This window comes from Bufo gargarizans, chromosome 3 (assembly GCF_014858855.1).
Source record: "Bufo gargarizans isolate SCDJY-AF-19 chromosome 3, ASM1485885v1, whole genome shotgun sequence".
Lineage (NCBI taxonomy): Eukaryota > Metazoa > Chordata > Amphibia > Anura > Bufonidae > Bufo > Bufo gargarizans.
Genome location: NC_058082.1, coordinates 391,260,327 through 391,277,908, shown reverse-complemented (window position 1 = coordinate 391,277,908; position 17,582 = coordinate 391,260,327). Strand labels below are relative to the sequence as shown.

The 17,582-nt window shown below is 44.3% G+C and overlaps 1 protein-coding gene across 4 annotated transcripts in view; it reads right to left on the bottom strand.

Annotated features, from left to right (window-relative positions):
- The window catches only part of DCAF6 (DDB1 and CUL4 associated factor 6), a 1,153,281-nt gene that overhangs the window by 183,481 nt on the left and 952,218 nt on the right, over positions 1–17,582 (bottom strand). For all 4 annotated transcript variants that reach the window (XM_044288252.1, XM_044288251.1, XM_044288253.1 and 1 more), the window contains one exon: positions 16,533–16,671. In XM_044288252.1, the coding sequence (XP_044144187.1) occupies positions 16,533–16,671 (139 nt within the window). The remainder of the gene's footprint in view (positions 1–16,532; positions 16,672–17,582) is intronic.

The window sequence follows — 17,582 nt, the reverse complement described above, 5'->3', positions numbered from 1 at the left end:
GACACTTTGAGCCTATAATATTGAACCTTTTCAAAAAATTTAAATTTTAAGCTGCATTAATGCAATTCCTTTTCATTTGCATTACTGAAATAAATGGACTTTTGCACGATATTCTAATTTTTTGAGTTTCACCTGTATAATTTCTACCAAAAAGAGCGATTAATCAGATTAGTGATGTCTGACTGCTATTATTTTGAACACAACTGTACACACATACATATATACGTCCTTTTATATACAGTATATATATACATATATATATACATATATATATATATATATATATATATATACAGTACAGACTAAAAGTTTGGACACACCTTCTCATTCGAAGAGTTTGTAGAAAATTGTAGATTCACACTGAAGGCATCAAAACTATGAATTAACACATGTGGAATTATATATATAACAAAAAAGTGTGAAACAACTGAAAATATGTCATATTCTAGGTTCTTCAAAGTAGCCACCTTTTGCTTTGATTACTGCTTTGCACACTCTTGGCATTCTCTTGATGAGCTTCAAGAGGTAGTCACCTGAAATGGATTTCACCTCACAGGTGTGCCCTGTCATGTTTAATAAGTGGGATTTCTTGCCTTATAAATGGGGTTGGGACCATCAGTTGCATTATGGAGAAGTCAGGTGGATACACAGCTGATAGTCCTACTGAATAGACTGTTAGAATTTGTATTATGGCAAGAAAAAAGCAGCTAAGTAAAGAAAAACGAGTGGCCATCATTACTTTAAGAAATGAAGGTCAGTCAGTCCGAAAAATTGGGAAAACTTTGAAAGTGTCCCCAAGTGCAGTCACAAAAACCATCAAGCACTACAATGAAACTGGCTCACATGCGGACCGCCCCAGGAAAGGAAGACCAAGAGTCACCTCTGCTGCGGAGAATAAGTTCATCCGAGTCACCAGCCTCAGAAATCGCAGGTTAGCAGCAGCTCAGATTAGAGACCAGGTCAATGCCACACAGAGGTCTAGCAGCAGACACATCTCTAGAACAACTGTTAAGAGGAGACTGTGTGAATCAGGCCTTTATGGTAGAATATCTGCTAGGAAACCACTGCTAAGGACAGGCAACAAGCAGAAGAGACTTGTTTGGGCTAAAGAACACAAGGAATGGACATTAGACCAGTGGAAATCTGTGCTTTGGTCTGATGAGTCCAAATTTGAGATCTTTGGTTCCAACCACTGTGTCTTTGTGCGACGCAGAAAAGGTGAACGGATGGTCTCCTGGTTCCCACCGTGAAGCATGGAGGAGGAGGTGTGATGGTGTAGGGGTGCTTTGCTGGTGACACTGTTGGGGATTTATTCAAAATTGAAGGCATACTGAACCAGCATGGCTACCACAGCATCTTGCAGCGGCATGCTATTCCATCCGGTTTGCGTTTAGTTGGACCATCATTTATTTTTCAACAGGACAATGACCCCAAACACACCTCCAGGCTGTGTAAGGGCTATTTGACCATGAAGGAGAGTGATGGGGTGCTGCGCCAGATGACCTGGCCTCCACAGTCACCGGACCTGAACCCAATCGAGATGGTTTGGGGTGAGCTGGACCGCAGAGTGAAGGCAAAAGGGACAACAAGTGCTAAGCATCTCTGGGAACTCCTTCAAGACTGTTGGAAGACCATTTCAGGTGACTACCTCTTGACGCTCATCAAGAGAATGCCAAGAGTGTGCAAAGCAATAATCAAAGCAAAAGGTGGCTACTTAGAAGAACCTAGAATCACATATTTTCAGTTGTTTCACACTTTTTTGTTATGTATATAATTCCACATGTGTTAATTCATAGTTTTGATGCCTTCAGTGTTAATCTACAATTTTCATAGTCATGAAAATAAAGAAAACTCTTTGAATGAGAAGGTGTGTCCAAACTTTTGGTCTGTACTGTATGTCTATGTCTTGTGTCTTTCATGTATTCTCCAATTAGATGGGAGTCCTAGTGTAACTAGACCGTAATTATATATACTCCATGTTCAATATGCCATAAATACAATATTTCAGTTGTTAATACCCCTTTAAGTTTTGTTTTCAGCAGTTGAAATTGTCTCAGTCTGACAATATGGTCCCCAACCAAAAAAGGATGTCCAACCCTGGTTTAGACTAAATGGATTTTTGGGCACTGGAGTAAAGCAGAAAAAGGCAAAGTGGCAGCTGAAAGATGGTCCTTTTCTCTAAAAACCTGCAATAGAGTTTCATTTATTCAAAATAATAATATAATAGGTGTGCTTTAACACTTTTGCTGCTAGCAGTGATTGTAAATGTTGCACCTCTAGTAGACACTTTTTGCAGCTTTGTACAAATAAAACAAATTCTGAAAAAATAAATTATACTAACTCCCCCCATATCCATATACGGAAGTAGGCGTTTGGCACATTGTCAAAATGCCACTCAGCACTTTATCCACACAGACATCTTCATGCAACTGTGTGTCAAAATGCAATTGTTAGGACAGCTGCCCATGGCAGCCGCTGCACTGCTCTCCTCTGTGCGCACAGACCTCATCTTACTTACCATGCTGCCGCCTCCATGAGTCTACCTACACTGACCAAAAATATAAATGCAACACTTTCGGTTTTGCTCCCATTATGCATGAGCTGAACTCAAAGATCTGAAACATTTTCTACGTGCACAAAAGACCCATTACTCTAAAGTATTGTCAAGGCACATGTCTTGAAAGTACCTGTCTGTAAGGCAGTGTGTATGTCGCTATATGTTTCGGCACTAAATTGGTCTATTTTGACCCCCAGGTATGATCGCCATCTGTTCATGTTATATTATTTTATTATGTTTTTTTCTATTCTTTTTTTCTATTTTTTGTTTTTCATATAATATGTACTTTATCATATTCTGTATGGATGTACTGGTACTTATTCATCTCATTGGATTCATGGTACATATTATTTCAGTGCCATTCTATGTATGCTATATGATGTACGTGATGGTATTATTAATAAAATACTTTGAAACTAAAATATTGTTCACAAATCCGTCTAAATCTTAGTGAGCACTTTTCCTTTGCCTATATAATCCATCCCACCTCAAAGGTGTAGCATATCAAGGTGCTGATAGACAGCATGAATATTGCACAGGTGTGCCTTAGACTGCCCACAACAAAAGGTCACTCTGAAATGTGCACAGTTTTGCTTTACTGGGGGGGGGGGAGGGGGTGTGTCATAAAACCAGTCAGTATCTGGTGTGGCCACCTTTTGCCTCGCGCAGGGCAACACATCTCCATCACATAGAGTTGATTAGGTTGTTGATTGTAGCCTGTGGAATGTTGGTCCACTCCTCTTTAATAGCTGTGCGAAGTTGCAGAATATTGGTAGAAACTGGAACACGCTGTCATATATGCCGATCCAGAGCATCCCAAACAAGCTCAATGGGTGACATGTCCGGTGAGTATGCTTGCCATGCAAGAACTGGGATGTTTTCAGCTTCCAAGAATTGTGTACAAATCCTTGCAAAATGGGGCTGTGCATTATGATGCTGCAACATGAGGTGGTGGTCGTGGATGAATGGCACAACAATGGGCTTCAGGATCTCTTCACGATATATATGTGCATTCAAAATGCCATCAATAAAATGCACCTGTGTTCGTTGTCCATAACATACGCCTGCTCATACCATAACCCTGCAGCCAACATGGGCCACTCGATCCACAACGTTGACGTCAGCAAACTGCTCACCCACACGACGCCACACACGCTGTCTGCCATCTGCCCTGAACAGTGATAACTGGGACTCATCCATGAACAGAACACCTCTCCAACGTGCCAGACACCATCAAATGTTAGTATTTGCCCACTCAAGTCGGGTACGACGATGAACTGCAGTCAGGTCCAGACCCCGATGAGGACGACGAGCATGCAGATGAGCTTCCCTGAGATGGTTTCTGACAGTTTGTGCAGAAATTCTTTGGTTATGCAAACTGTTTCTGAAGCTGTCCGGGTGGCTGGTCTCAGACGATCATGGATGTGAACATGCTGGATGCAAAGGTCCCGGGCTGGTGTGGTTACACGTGGTCTGCGGTTGTGAGGCCAGTTGGAGGTACTGGCAAATTCTTTGAAACGCCTTTGGAGACAGCTTATGGTAGAGAAATGAACATTCATTGCACAGGCAACAGCTCTGGTAGACATTCTTGCAGTCAGCATGCCAATTGCACGCTCCCTCAAATGTTGCAACATCTGTGGCATTGGGCTGTATGATCAAACTGTACATTATAGAGTGGCCTTTTATTGTGGGCAGTCTAAGGCACACCTGTGCAATATTCATGCTGTCTAATCAGCACCATGATATGCCATACTTGTGAGGTGGGATGGATTATCTAGGCAAAGGAGAAGTGCTCACTAACACAGATTTAGGCCTCATGCACACGACCGTTGTGTGCATCCGTGGTCGTTGTGCCGTTTTCCTTTTTTTTTCGCGGACCCATTGACTTTCAATGGGTCCGTGGAAAAATCGGAAAATGCATCGTTTTGCAGCCGAGGCCGTGATCCGTGTATCCTGTCCGTCAAAAAAATAGGACCTGTCCTATTTTTTTGACGGACAACGGTTCACGGACCCATTCAAGTCAATGGGTCCGTGAAAGAACACGGATGCACACAAGATTGGCATCCATGTCCGTGATCCGTGGCCGTAGGTTGCTTTCATACAGACAGATCCGAAGATCCGTCTGCATAAAAGCTTTTTCAGATCTAAGTTTTCACTTCGTGAAAACTCATATCCGACAGTATATTCTAACACAGAGGCATTCCCATGGTGATGGGGACGCTTCTAGTTAGAATACACTACAAACTGTGTACAAGACTGCCCCCTGCTGCCTGGCAGCACCCGATCTCTTACAGGGGGCAGTGATCAGCACAATTAACCCCTTCAGGTGCGGCACCTGAAGGGGTTAATTGTACTATCATATCCCCCTGTAAGAGATCAGGGCTGCCAGGCAGCAGGGGGCAGACCCCCCCCTCCCCAGTTTGAATATCATTGGTGGCCAGTGCGGCCCCCCCCTCCCTCCCTCTATTGTAATAATAGCTTGGTGGCCAGTGTGCGCCCCCCATCGGGCCCCCCCTTCCTCCCTCTATTGTAATAAATCGTTGGTGGCACAGTGTGCACCCCCCATCGGGCCCCCCCTTCCTCCCTCTATTGTAATAAATCATTGGTGGCACAGTGTGTGCCCCCCATCGCCCCCCATCCCTCCCTTTATTGTAATAAATCATTGGTGGCACAGTGTGCGCCCCCCATCGGCCCCCCCTCCCTCTATAGCAGTAACAACATTGGTGGCCAGTGTGCGGCCTCCCATCCCCCCCTCCCCCCCCCCGATCATTGGTGGCAGCGGAGTTCCGATCGGAGTCCCAGTTTAATCGCTGGGGCTCCGATCGGTAACCATGGCAACCAGGACACTACTGCAGTCCTGGTTGCCATGGTTACTTAGCAATAGTACAATAGTAAAAGATTCATAGTTACCTGCTTGCTGCTGCGATGTTCGTGTCCGGCCGGGAGCTCCACCTACTGGTAAGTGACAGGTCTGTGCGGCGCAATGCTAAATGAACTGTCACTTACCAGTAGGTGGAGCTCCCGGCCGGTCACAGACATCGCAGCAGCAAGCAGGTAAGTATGAATCTTCTACTATTGTACTATTGCTAAGTAACCATGGCAACCAGGGCTGCAGTAGCTTCCTGGTTGCCATGGTTACCGATCGGAGTCCCAGTGATTAAACTGGGACTCCGATCGGAACTACGCTGCCACCAATGATCGGGGGGAAGAGATGGGAGGCCGCACACTGGCCACCAATGTTGTTACTGCTATAGAGGGAGGGGGGGGGGCAATGGGGGGCGCACACTGTGCCACCAACGATTTATTACAATAGAGGGAGGGAGGGGGGGCGATGGGGGGTGCACACTGTGCCACCCACGATTTATTACAATAGAGGGAGGGAGGGGGGGGGCGATGGGGGGCGCACACTGTGCCACCAACGATTTATTGCAATAGAGGGAGGGAGGGGGGGGCGCACTGGCCACCAATGATATTCAAACTGGGGAGGGGGGGTCTTCCCCCTGCTGCCTGGCAGCCCTGATCTCTTACAGGGGGATATGATAGTACAATTAACCCCTTCAGGTGTGGCACCTGAGGAGTTAATTGTGCTGATCACGGCCCCCTGTAAGAGATCGGGTGCTGCCAGGCAGCAGGGGGCAGTCATGTACACAGTTTGTAGTATATTCTAACCTGAAGCGTCCCCATCACCATGGGAACGTCTCTGTGTTAGAATATACTGTCGGATCTGAGTTTCACGATGTAGCTCATATCCGACAGTATATTCTAACATAGAGGCGTTCCCATGGTGATGGGGACGCTTCAAGTTAAAATATACCATCGGATTGGAGAAAACTCCAATCCGATGGTATAAAAGAACTCCAGACTTTACATTGAAAGTCAATGGGGACGGATCCGTTTGAAATGGCACCATATTGTGTCAACGTCAAACGGATCTGTCCCCATTGACTTGCATTGTAATTCAGGACGGATCCGTTTAGCTCCGCACGGCCAGGCGGACACCAAAACGACTTTTTTTTCATGTCCGTGGATCCTCCAAAAATCAAGGAAGACCCACGGACGAAAAAACGGTCACGGATCACGGACCTACGGACCCCGTTTTTGCGGACCGTGAAAATAAACTGTCGTGTGCATGAGGCCTTAGACAGATTTGTGAACAGTATTTGAGAGTAATGGGTCTTTTGTGATTCAGATCTTGGAGTTCAGCTCATGCATAATGGGAGCAAAACCGAAAGTGTTGCGTTTATATTTCTGGTCAGTGTAATACTCCAGCCTCTCTTCCCCTAAGGTTCAACTCTCAAGTATATGCATCAACAAGGGTTTGTGGTCTCAAAAACACTGAAAAAGAGTCCATGCAATATGTGGAAGTCATCAGTGCACCGCAAAAATGTCTCAAAATTAAGGGGTTTGTCTGACTTCAGCAAGAGGCATTTATTTTATGTAGAAAAAGTTTAGTCAAGGCACATACTAATGTATTATAATTTTTGCAGTTTTCTACAAATAAGACAGATTCTGGGGGGAAAAAAAATAAAAACCACACTAACTCCCCATACCCATATATTTCCTGAAAGTAGGTGATTGGCACATTGTCAAAATGCCACTCAGCACTTTATGCACACAGACCTCTTCATGCAACTTTATGTCAAAATGCAATTTTTAGGACAGCTGCTCATGGCAGCCTCTGCACTGCTCTCCTCTGTGAGCACCATGCTGCTGCCTCCATGCCTCTGCCTAATACTCCAGCCTTTAGGGTGCACACGCAATCACCTCTGGCCAGTATGGCCAGTATGCTTCCAAATCCTACCTTACCCAATGGCTAGGGATCTCTGGGTATTTAAGGCACACTGTCCATGCAGAAGGTGCCTGAGCTTTAAGGTTGCTGGTGACCAGAAAAAGTTTTGAAGTCTAGTGCTTATTTGACTGTCTTGCCTGCGTTTTTCCCTGCCTGTGCTCCAGCTCTGCCTTTGTGATCCTGCATTTCAAGTTTCAGCTCTGTTTGGGTTTAAGGTAACTTTGTCCTTCTGCCTTGTTCCTATTCTTGTCAAGTATTCCACCTGCTTGTGTCTTCAATTCCACCCAGCCTGCCAGTTGGTCCTGTGTCTTTAATCATCTATACTACCAGTGTGCAGTCCGGATGTAGTAACCTGCATCTAATCCTTAGGGACTGTTCAGACTGCTCCTGTGATTTGTCTGTATATTTGGTGTGTTTTCTGTATCCTGAGCTTGCGGTGCTTGTGTAAGAATGTTTATACTGCTCTAAAAAACTGTTTATTAAAAAAAAAATAAAGATCTATAATAGAGGAGATCCAAACTTATTTCCACAAATAAAACAATAGCTAACAAGAGCTCATTATCTGCACTAAGTTCAAAACAAAAGGAAGTGCAATAAAAACAAAACAAATATAAGACAATATAAAATTGGTGACAATTAAAGAATAGCTATCACTGATATGCAATCAAGAAGACAAAATAACCTATAGGATATAGATATAATTGAACTGGCATCTTAGTAATAACAGAAAACAAAAGAAAACTCAAAATTTTAAAACCCTAGATTATAACCCAAATAAAATTAGGCATTCAACATCTAATGTAATATATTTCAATTAGACGATCTGACTAGAACCACAATCAGTTCTTTGGAGATCATACAATTGTAGATATATAAATTGCATAGATTTATCTCCCTAGATAGAAAAGGCATAATTAATACTGCAGGTACAATTATCTCAAATCAATCTAGATCCCACAAAAAAAGGTATATTTGAATAAATTTACATATATGTGTATATGGCTAATCAGTTGCCTAATATAAAGATAAAAATGTATGCTATACCAGCTATTCAGGATTAATATGTCTGGAAGAAATCAGCGCCAAGGTTCAGCAATAAAGTAATATCAGGTTCTATTTTTCCTCTGCTCTCTCCTCTCTCTTGTGTGACATATGTCCTGGGTTTTGTAATGGCTTTCTTTTCTCTTCCTGGATTGATCTGATGGCTCCTGCTAACTTTTATCCTCATCTGGAAAGTGAGCTTGGTTTATTATTTCACGTGACTAATGAGATCATAGAGCATCAACTTGCCACTGCTCTCATACTCACCATCACCACAAGGGGACACTAGTGTTCTATGTAAGAAGCCTGTGTAATGACCCTTAATTTTTCTATAATCTTTCAATTTTGTAAAAGATAACCTCTGGCCTAAATCTAGGACCAGCTTATAAATATAGATAAGAATGACATTTAAGAATACTACTGTCAGACATCTAGTCTACTTAAAAAATATACAAGTTTTAAACAAACTCTACCTAAATACTTAAGTTTCTTATCTACACATTCTTTAGCCCTAAGGTAATTAGCTCCAAATGTCTTCACACATTCAGAGACTATACTGGAAACCTTACCTAATTCTCTCCCCTAAAGAATATATTTTGATTACAAGATTATACTTGACTTCAGTTTCTTAAAACATAATCATCTATGTAGTATCATAATCATCTATGTAGTATCATAATACAATCACTTGGTAACAATTATAATGCTACAATAAATATAAAAGTTATCCCCTTCTATTTATTGGAAGTAAAAAAAAAAATACCTTAGCACATTCAGTCCATTGTTCTGCAATGGTCTGCATTTTTATAGTATGTCTGGCCTTCCCCCTCGATTTACGACCTGGGAAATGTTTATGCAAAAATTCCTAACTGCTTACAATCGTTGAAAAATTCAACTCACTTTGACCCCTTAGAAACCAGACCATATGGTTACCATAATGTCCATATAAGAATCTGCAATGTGATCTGTATAGGCCTTCACAATATGGATTCCTTTCCGTTCAATAGTTCTGACACTTGCACCAGAGTCCCTGACCTCAGTGGTTTAGCTACCAACTGTGCCAGGTCTGGTTGCTACCATGCAGCAAAGTCAGATCCCTGTACAGGGGTTAAAGAGTGAATACCGGGGAGTGTTGGATTAGCACCCTTAGGGTTAGCCCGAAGTCAAACTGTTTAGTTGGCACAATGGGTCCACACTCACTGATCCAGTGAGTAATATTCCAAAAAATTGCATAAAAGTTTGTATCAGTGGGTAAAAGCATGAGACACACAGAATGGTATATGTACCCCATGTCTTAAACTAAGTGCTAAAAAAGTATATAGGCTTATATTTGCACATTTATACACATATTTTCATCATATTTTAAATCACTTGAACTGGGAAAACCAAAAATCGGTTTCATGTTGGAAATTTTGAAAAATTAATACAACTGATATATTTCGTGAAAGCAGACAGACAACCTGATGATAGCTGCTGCCTTGAAAAGACTGTTGCGAACCATGTCCACCATCATGTAAGTTTGTGACAAACTTGAATTCTTAAACAAAATGTATCAAAACAAACACTGGCACCTACATGTAAATCTCATAGCCAAGCAGAGGTTTACATAGAAAAACAATGTAAATGTAAGATATTAAGGTGTGCAAATTTCATATGTTTGTGGTCTCAAAAACACTGAAACGATCTCATTAGTCATTGCTCGTTTCCATGGTTACAACTACATTGCAATCCAGCAGCAATGACCGTGCTTGCAAACTATAGAAAAAAAGTGCCGGTCTCTTTGGTGTCTGGGACCATGACCTTAGCTGGTGATTTTTCCTAAAGTGTGCAAGCATGGCCATCATTGCTGGATGCAAGTCGCTTCAATATATATATTTTTATTTTTATTAATTATTCTGGTAGAGGGTCTGCACAGTAAAATATACATTTTTCAAGATGACACTAAACTGTGTAAAGTAATTGACACTATTAACACGGAAGATGACAATATACTGTTACTCCGCAAGAACGAAGCCCCCGCAGAAACGAGAACCTGTGTCTGTACTGTGCCAGTACCGAGCACTTCCTTAGAGATTGTCCTCTCTGTCCACCGCGTTCGGGAAACGCTCGCACCTAGTAAACGTGGGAGAGGCGTTGCTAGGTGTGGATTCTTCCTCTCCACGTCTCATCATACCCGTGCAGTTGATCATCTCTTCCAAGTCCTCTTTCTCCGCAGCCGCCTTCTTGGATTCCGGTTCAGCTGGCAACTTCATTCACGCCTCCTTGGTTGACAAGTACCGTATTCCAGTAATCCGTCTACCCAAGCCGTTTTTCATCTCTACTGTTAACGGTGAGAGACTCTCTGCCACCGTGCAGTTCCGTACCCAGCTTCTGCAGATGGACATCGGAATATTTCATACCGAGACTATAGAGTTATTTGTCCTTCCCTTCTGTTCCCCCGAACTCCTTCTGGGTCTGCCGTGGCTTCAACGTCATAGTCCTGTCCTGAATTGGCCCACCGGTGAGATCCTGCATTGGGGTTCCTCCTGTTCAGACCGCTGTCTCAAGCCTGCTCTGGTCAAACAGAACCCGCAAGTTTCTCCACCTTCTGGGCTGCCCAAGCCATACCATTCCTTGGCGGATGTCTTCTGCAAGAAACAAGCTGAGGTCCTTCCTCCTCACCGATCCTATGATTGCCCGATCGACCTGATACCCGGTTCTACTCCACCTCGGGGCAGAATTTATCCTCTCTCACCTCCTGAGACTCTTGCCATGTCTGACTACATACGTGAGAATCCACAGAGAGGTTTCATAAGAAAATCTTCTTCTCCTGCTGGGGCCGGTTTTTTCTTTGTGACAAAAAAAGACGGCTCCCTCCACCCCTGCATTGACTACAGAGGTCTTAATAAAATTACCATCAAGAACCGTTACCCTCTGCCTCTAATCTCTGAGCTATTTGATCGTCTCCGAGAGGCTAAGATCTTCACTAAATTGGACCTTCGAGGGGCCTATAATCTGATCCGTATCCGTGAGGGAGACGAATGGAAGACCGCCTTTAACACAAGGGACAGCCATTTTGAGTATTTGGTGATGCCCTTCGGCCTCTGCAACGCACCTGCTGTCTTCCAGGAATTCGTCAATGATATTTTCAGGGACTTACTTTACACCTGCGTGGTCGTATACCTGGATGATATCCTCATCTTTTCCTCCAATTTGGATCAACACAGGGTCCATGTGCAACAAGTTCTTACTCGTCTTAGGAGAAATCGCCTGTATGCTAAACTTGAAAAATGTCTTTTTAAACGGACCTCCCTGCCTTTCCTGGGATACATTATCTCAGCCCAAAGACTTCAAATGGACCCAGCCAAGCTCTCGGCGGTTCTGGATTGGCCACGCCCCTCTGGTCTCTGAGCCATACAAAGATTTCTGGGCTTTGCGAATTACTACAGGCAATTCATCCCTCACTATTCCACTCTGGTAGCTCCTATCGTGGCCCTCACAAGAAAAGGAGCTAACCCCAAATCCTGGCCTTCCCAAGCCGAGGAAGCCTTCCAGTCCCTGAAATCCGCCTTTGCCTCTGCACCCGTTCGCTCTAGACCAGATTCCACCAAGCCTTTCTCTCTTGAAGTGGATGCCTCCTCGGTGGGAGCCGCAGCTGTTCTCACCCAGAAGTCTTCCTGGGGCAAGACTTCTACTTGTGGCTTCTTTTCAAAAACATTCTCTTCCGCAGAGAGAAATGACTCCATTGGGGACAGGGAACTGCTGGCTATTAAATTGGCACTGGAGGAATGGAGACATTTACTCGAGGGCGCCACACATCCTGTGTACATCTTCACGGACCACAAGAACCTGGCTTATCTCCAGTCTGCTCAGAGATTAAATCCTCGTCAGGCTCGTTGGTCTCTGTTCTTCGCCCGCTTTAATTTTGAGATCCATTTCCGTCCGGCTTGTAAGAACATTAGGGCAGATGCTCTGTCTCGCTCCTCTGATGTGGTGGGCGACGAGTTAACACCTCAATATATTATCCCTCCAGAACGCCTTATTACAGTCGCTCCCGTGGACCTGCGCCTTCTTCCTCCTGGCAAACCCTACGTACCTCCACGTCAGCGGCTGCGAATTCTCAAGTGGGGCCACGCCTCCCCTTTTGCCGGTCATCCAGGGGTGCAAAAGTCTCTCCAACTAATCTCCCAAAGGTACTGGTGGTCTTCTCTGGAGAAAGATGTCTCGGACTTCGTCCAGGCCTGTATGATTTGCGCCTGGGATAAATCGCTTTATTACAGTCGCTCCCGTGGACCTGCGCCTTCTTCCTCCTGGCAAATCCTACGTACCTCCACGTCAGCGGCGGCGAATTCTCAAGTGGGGCCACGCCTCCCCTTTTGCCGGTCATCCAGGGGTGCAAAAGTCTCTCCAACTAATCTCCCAAAGGTACTGGTGGTCTTCTCTGGAGAAAGATGTCTCGGACTTTGTCCAGGCCTGTATGATTTGCGCCCGGGATAAATCGCCTCGCCAGAAACCAGCGGGTCTCCTCTTGCCTCTACCTGTTCCTGAAGTTCCCTGGTGTCACATCGCCATGGACTTTATTACAGATCTTCCCTCCTCCCATGGCAAGTCCGTTATTTGGGTCGTGGTGGATCGCTTCTCCAAGATGGCTCACTTTGTACCCCTGCCCGGTCTACCCTCTGCACCCATGTTGGCCAACACATCTTCCGTCTCCATGGCCTTCCCAAACATATTGTCTCGGATAGTGGGGTACAATTTGTCTCCAAATTCTGGAGGGCTCTATGTGCTCAGCTTGGGATCAAATTGGACTTTTCTTCTTCGTACCATCCTCAGTCTAACGGCCAAGTAGAACGGGTGAACCAAATTTTGGGTGACTATCTGCGTCACTTTGTATCCTCACGCCATGACGACTGGGCTGATCTACTTCCCTGGGCGGAGTTCTCCTACAACTACAAACAATCCTCTGCCTCTAACAAGTCTCCTTTCTTTGTAGTTTTTGGCCGTCATCCTCTTCCACCTCTGCCGCAGTCTCCCACTCCTTCTTCTGTACCTGCCGTTGACAGTCTTGTACAGGATTTTTCCTCCATCTGGCGAGAAACCCACGCTGCTCTCCTCAAGGCTTCCACCAGTATGAAGGTTCAAGCTGACAAGAGACGCAGATCTCCTCCGGAATTTCGCCCGGGTGACAAGGTGTGGCTCTCCTCTAGGTACATCCGATTTAGGGTCCCAAGTTACAAGTTGGGCCCTCGTTTCTTGGGACCCTATAAAATCAAGAGTCGTATCAATCAAGTTTCTTATCAGCTCCATCTTCCTCCCTCCCTCCGAATCCATAACTCCTTCCATGTCTCCCTTCTTAAACCTGCTGTCTTTAACCGTTTTTCTCCCAAGCTTGTTTCTCCCACCCCTGTCGCTGGTACCTCCGATATATTCTCTGTCCAGGAGATCTTGGCGACCAAGATCTCCCAGGGGAAAAGATTTTTTTTGGTCGACTGGGAGGGCTGCAGTCCTGAGGAGAGGTCATGGGAGCCGGAGGAGAACATCCTGGACCACAGTCTCATCCACAAGTTCTTCGGTACCAAAAAGGGAGGGAGACCAAAGGGGGGGGGGGGTACTGTTACGCTGAGCGCTCCGGGTCCCCTGCTGGCCTCGGAGCGCTCACAGCCTATGCCCCCAGGCAGCACTCCAGTGTCTCGGCGTGTGCGTCCTCGCTCTCTAGGGCGCGCGCGCGCCGGGACTCTTAGAGTCAAAGGGCCAGTGCACCAGTGATTGGTGCCTGGTCCAAAGGGGTTATTAAGGGTTAAGGTTTGTGAGAGACAGTGCTGACTTAATTAGGCTGCACCTGTGAACTGCCCATTTATACCTTCTCCTCCCACAGCTTCCTGCCGGATCTTTGTGCCTTGTGCCTCAGAGAAAGCGTTCCACTGTGTTAGTTTGCCTTGCCTGTTGCCGAACCCATTGCTACCGTCTACTCGCCTTTGAACCTTGCCGCCTGCCCTGACCTCTGCTACGTCCGACTACGCTCTTGCCTTCTCCCTGTGTACCACGCCTTATCAGCTGCCAGAGAGGTCGAGTTGTTACTAGGGGACACGACCTGGTAGTTACCGCCGCAGCAAATCCATCCCACCTTGCGGCGGGCTCTGGTGAAGACCAGTAACTGCTTAGAACCGGTCCTTTAGTACAACCCGCGCCATCGCCTCTCTGGTCCAGAGGATCCACTACCTGTTCTGCCGGTACGTGACACATGCTAAATAGTAAAACACTGGGTAACACTGACATGGAAAAGGACTTTGACATTTTTGTGGACAACAAACTTAACTGTAGAAACCATTGCCAATAAGATGGGTTGCATCAGAAGGGGCATAGATGCACGTGCTAAAGGGATAATTTATTAAGACCGGTGTTTAAGGCCTATACAAACATCGGGACATCCAGCACCAGTCTAAATGTAAGACAGCTTCCTAGCTGTCTTACATTTAGACCATTTTCTACACCTAAAATAGACTTAGAAAGTGATTAATGAGATGGGCCTGCCAAGCCCATTTTTTTTTACCTGACATGAGTGGGGAAAAGTGGCAAATTGTGACTCAAATAACCTTTGTGCCACAATCTGTGCTAGAAATATGCCTAATATAGACGTATTTCTCAATAATAAATAACCCCATAGTCCTGCCACTTTACAAATCACTAGTCAGACCACACAGAGTACTGTGTACAGTTCTGAGCTTGTTTGAACAAGGCAGACATAGCAGAGCTGGAGAGGGTCCAGAAAAGGGCAACTAAAGTAATAACTTGAATGGGGCAACTACAATACCCTGAAAGATTATCAACATTAGGGTTATTCACTTTAGAAAAAAGACAACTGAGGGAAGATGTAATTACTATGTATAAATATATCAGGGGTCGGTACAGAGATCTCTCCCATCATCTATTTATCCCAAGGGCTGTGATTGTGTCTGGAGTAAAGAAGGTTTGTACACAAACATAGAAGAGGATTCTTTACGGTAAGAGCAGTGAGACTATGGAACTCTCTGCCTGAGGAGGTGGTGATGGTGAGTACAATAAAGGAATTCAAGAGGGGCCTGGATGTATTTCTGGAGCGTAATAATATTACAGGCTATAGCTACTAGAGAGGGGTCGTTGATCCAGGGAGTTATTCTGATTGCCTGATTGGAGTCGGGAAGGAATTTTTTATTCCCCTAAAGTGAGGAAAATTGGCTTCTACCTCACAGTTTTTTTTTTTGCCTTCCTCTGTATCAACCTGCAGGATGACAGGCCAAACTGGATGGACAAATGTCTTTTTTCGGCCTTATGTACTATGTTACTAGCTGGTGGTTGATGCGCCAAATTTATGTAAAGGTGCAAGCCTCTACATAAATTTGGTGTATTCACTGCCTGCCTAGATTTTATGCCAGCTCCCTCACTGGCCTAGATTTAGACCATTTTCTACACCTAAAACAGGCATAGAAAATGATAAATGAGCCAGGCCTGATGCCCGAACCCCCCCCCCCCCCCCCCATGCCACATCTCCTTTTTTAAACCTGGCGTGAGCAGGGAAAAGTTCCAGACTGTAGTGCAAATAACTTTTCTGCTGCAATCTGTATATATGTATATCTGTTTGCAAATGATCCCCCCAATGTGCATAATTAATGGGATTCATCACTGTTTTATTTTTCTACAGTGGACCTATCCTGTTGTATGGTGGCGTTCTACTATGAACATGGCACATACCTGGATGATACTATTTAAGGACTAGACTACACACATAGGGCCCAGGAGGGGGGTGTAGGATGTTTTTGTATTTTTGTTTGCTTTGTTTTGTATGACCAAAAATGTAACCAAATATATCTGAATACAAATTATTATTATTTTTTATCAGGACTAGTGTGAATATGAACTGCCAGATTATGCTCCTGCAAGTGCTCAGGAGACGGTTCATCACCATTAATTGCTCTCTACACTGAGCTGGTGCTTAGCTCCTTCCCTCTGCACTGAGTGACAGCTGTAGTAGTCTACTGGTCTGTTACAGCTAGAAGCAGAGGAGAGGGGTTCTAGAGCAACAGACTCCTTTTAAATGTGTTTGGATCTGGCCAACTTTACTTCTAAAAGCTATTTTATTATATGAGCCACATTGGTATAATTCACCACAATGACATTTTGCTTTCCTACCATAGTTCGTGAGTTCCTATGACCCTTGTACACAAGTTTGGAAGGAGGCTGTCGAATGTTTTGCATGTCTATTTCTTCCAACTCCTTTCGCTCTTTTCTTCTTCTAAATAGCTCTTGAATACGAGCTGCAGCAGATCTCCTAAATGCAATTTAAAATATTATACATAATATGAAAATATCTTTACAGCCTGAAGAAGAATTTATAAGGTGCATAAAAAATATTCATAATTGTTTTTAAAAAACACACTTTAAAGTAATGTGCATAATAGCATAAAAATGTTTTTATTTTTCCCTTCCCACTTTTAAAGAGCCATAACTATTTACATTACCATATTCTGACACCCATAACTTTTTTTTATTTTCTATTGAAAGAGCTGAGGGCTCATTTCTTTGCAAGGTCTAAGTTTTAGTGATGCCACTAAATTTGGCATATACAGTACAGTAGGTACATCGGGTGTCTGGGAAGGTTTTCGTAAAAGTCTCAGCTCTCTAGGACGTACAGTTTTTGAGATATTCCCAAAAAATGCAAATATGGTGCCATCACATGACTCATATTAGCCAATAGAAGTTCACAGGTCCTTTACTCATATCTTCATTGACATACATACAGTTTTACTCCAGGTTTCCATAACAACACAATTTTTCTTCACTGTTGTAGGTCACTGTTAAGGTGGTGGGGCGCTGTGGTGGTCACTGTTAAGGGGGGGGGGGGGTCGCTGTAGAGGTCACTGTTATGGAGAGGGGGGCTGTGGAGGTCACTTTTAAGAGAGCAAGTCACTGTGAAAGTTACTGTTATGGGGGACAGTTAAAAATAAAATAAATAGTGTGTAACTTCCTGGGTATATAGGGCTGCTAGCAATTTTCGCATTATATAAAAAAAAATAGAGGGTATGGATTAGCCTTCTGGGCACCCTTGGAACAAATCCAATAAAAACACAACACGTCATACTCGGACAGCGCTCAGTACTTTTTCTAGTAATATAATATTTTGAAATGGGTTCTCCGAGCTTTTAATATTGATGACCTATCCTCAGGATAGACTTAGTAGCA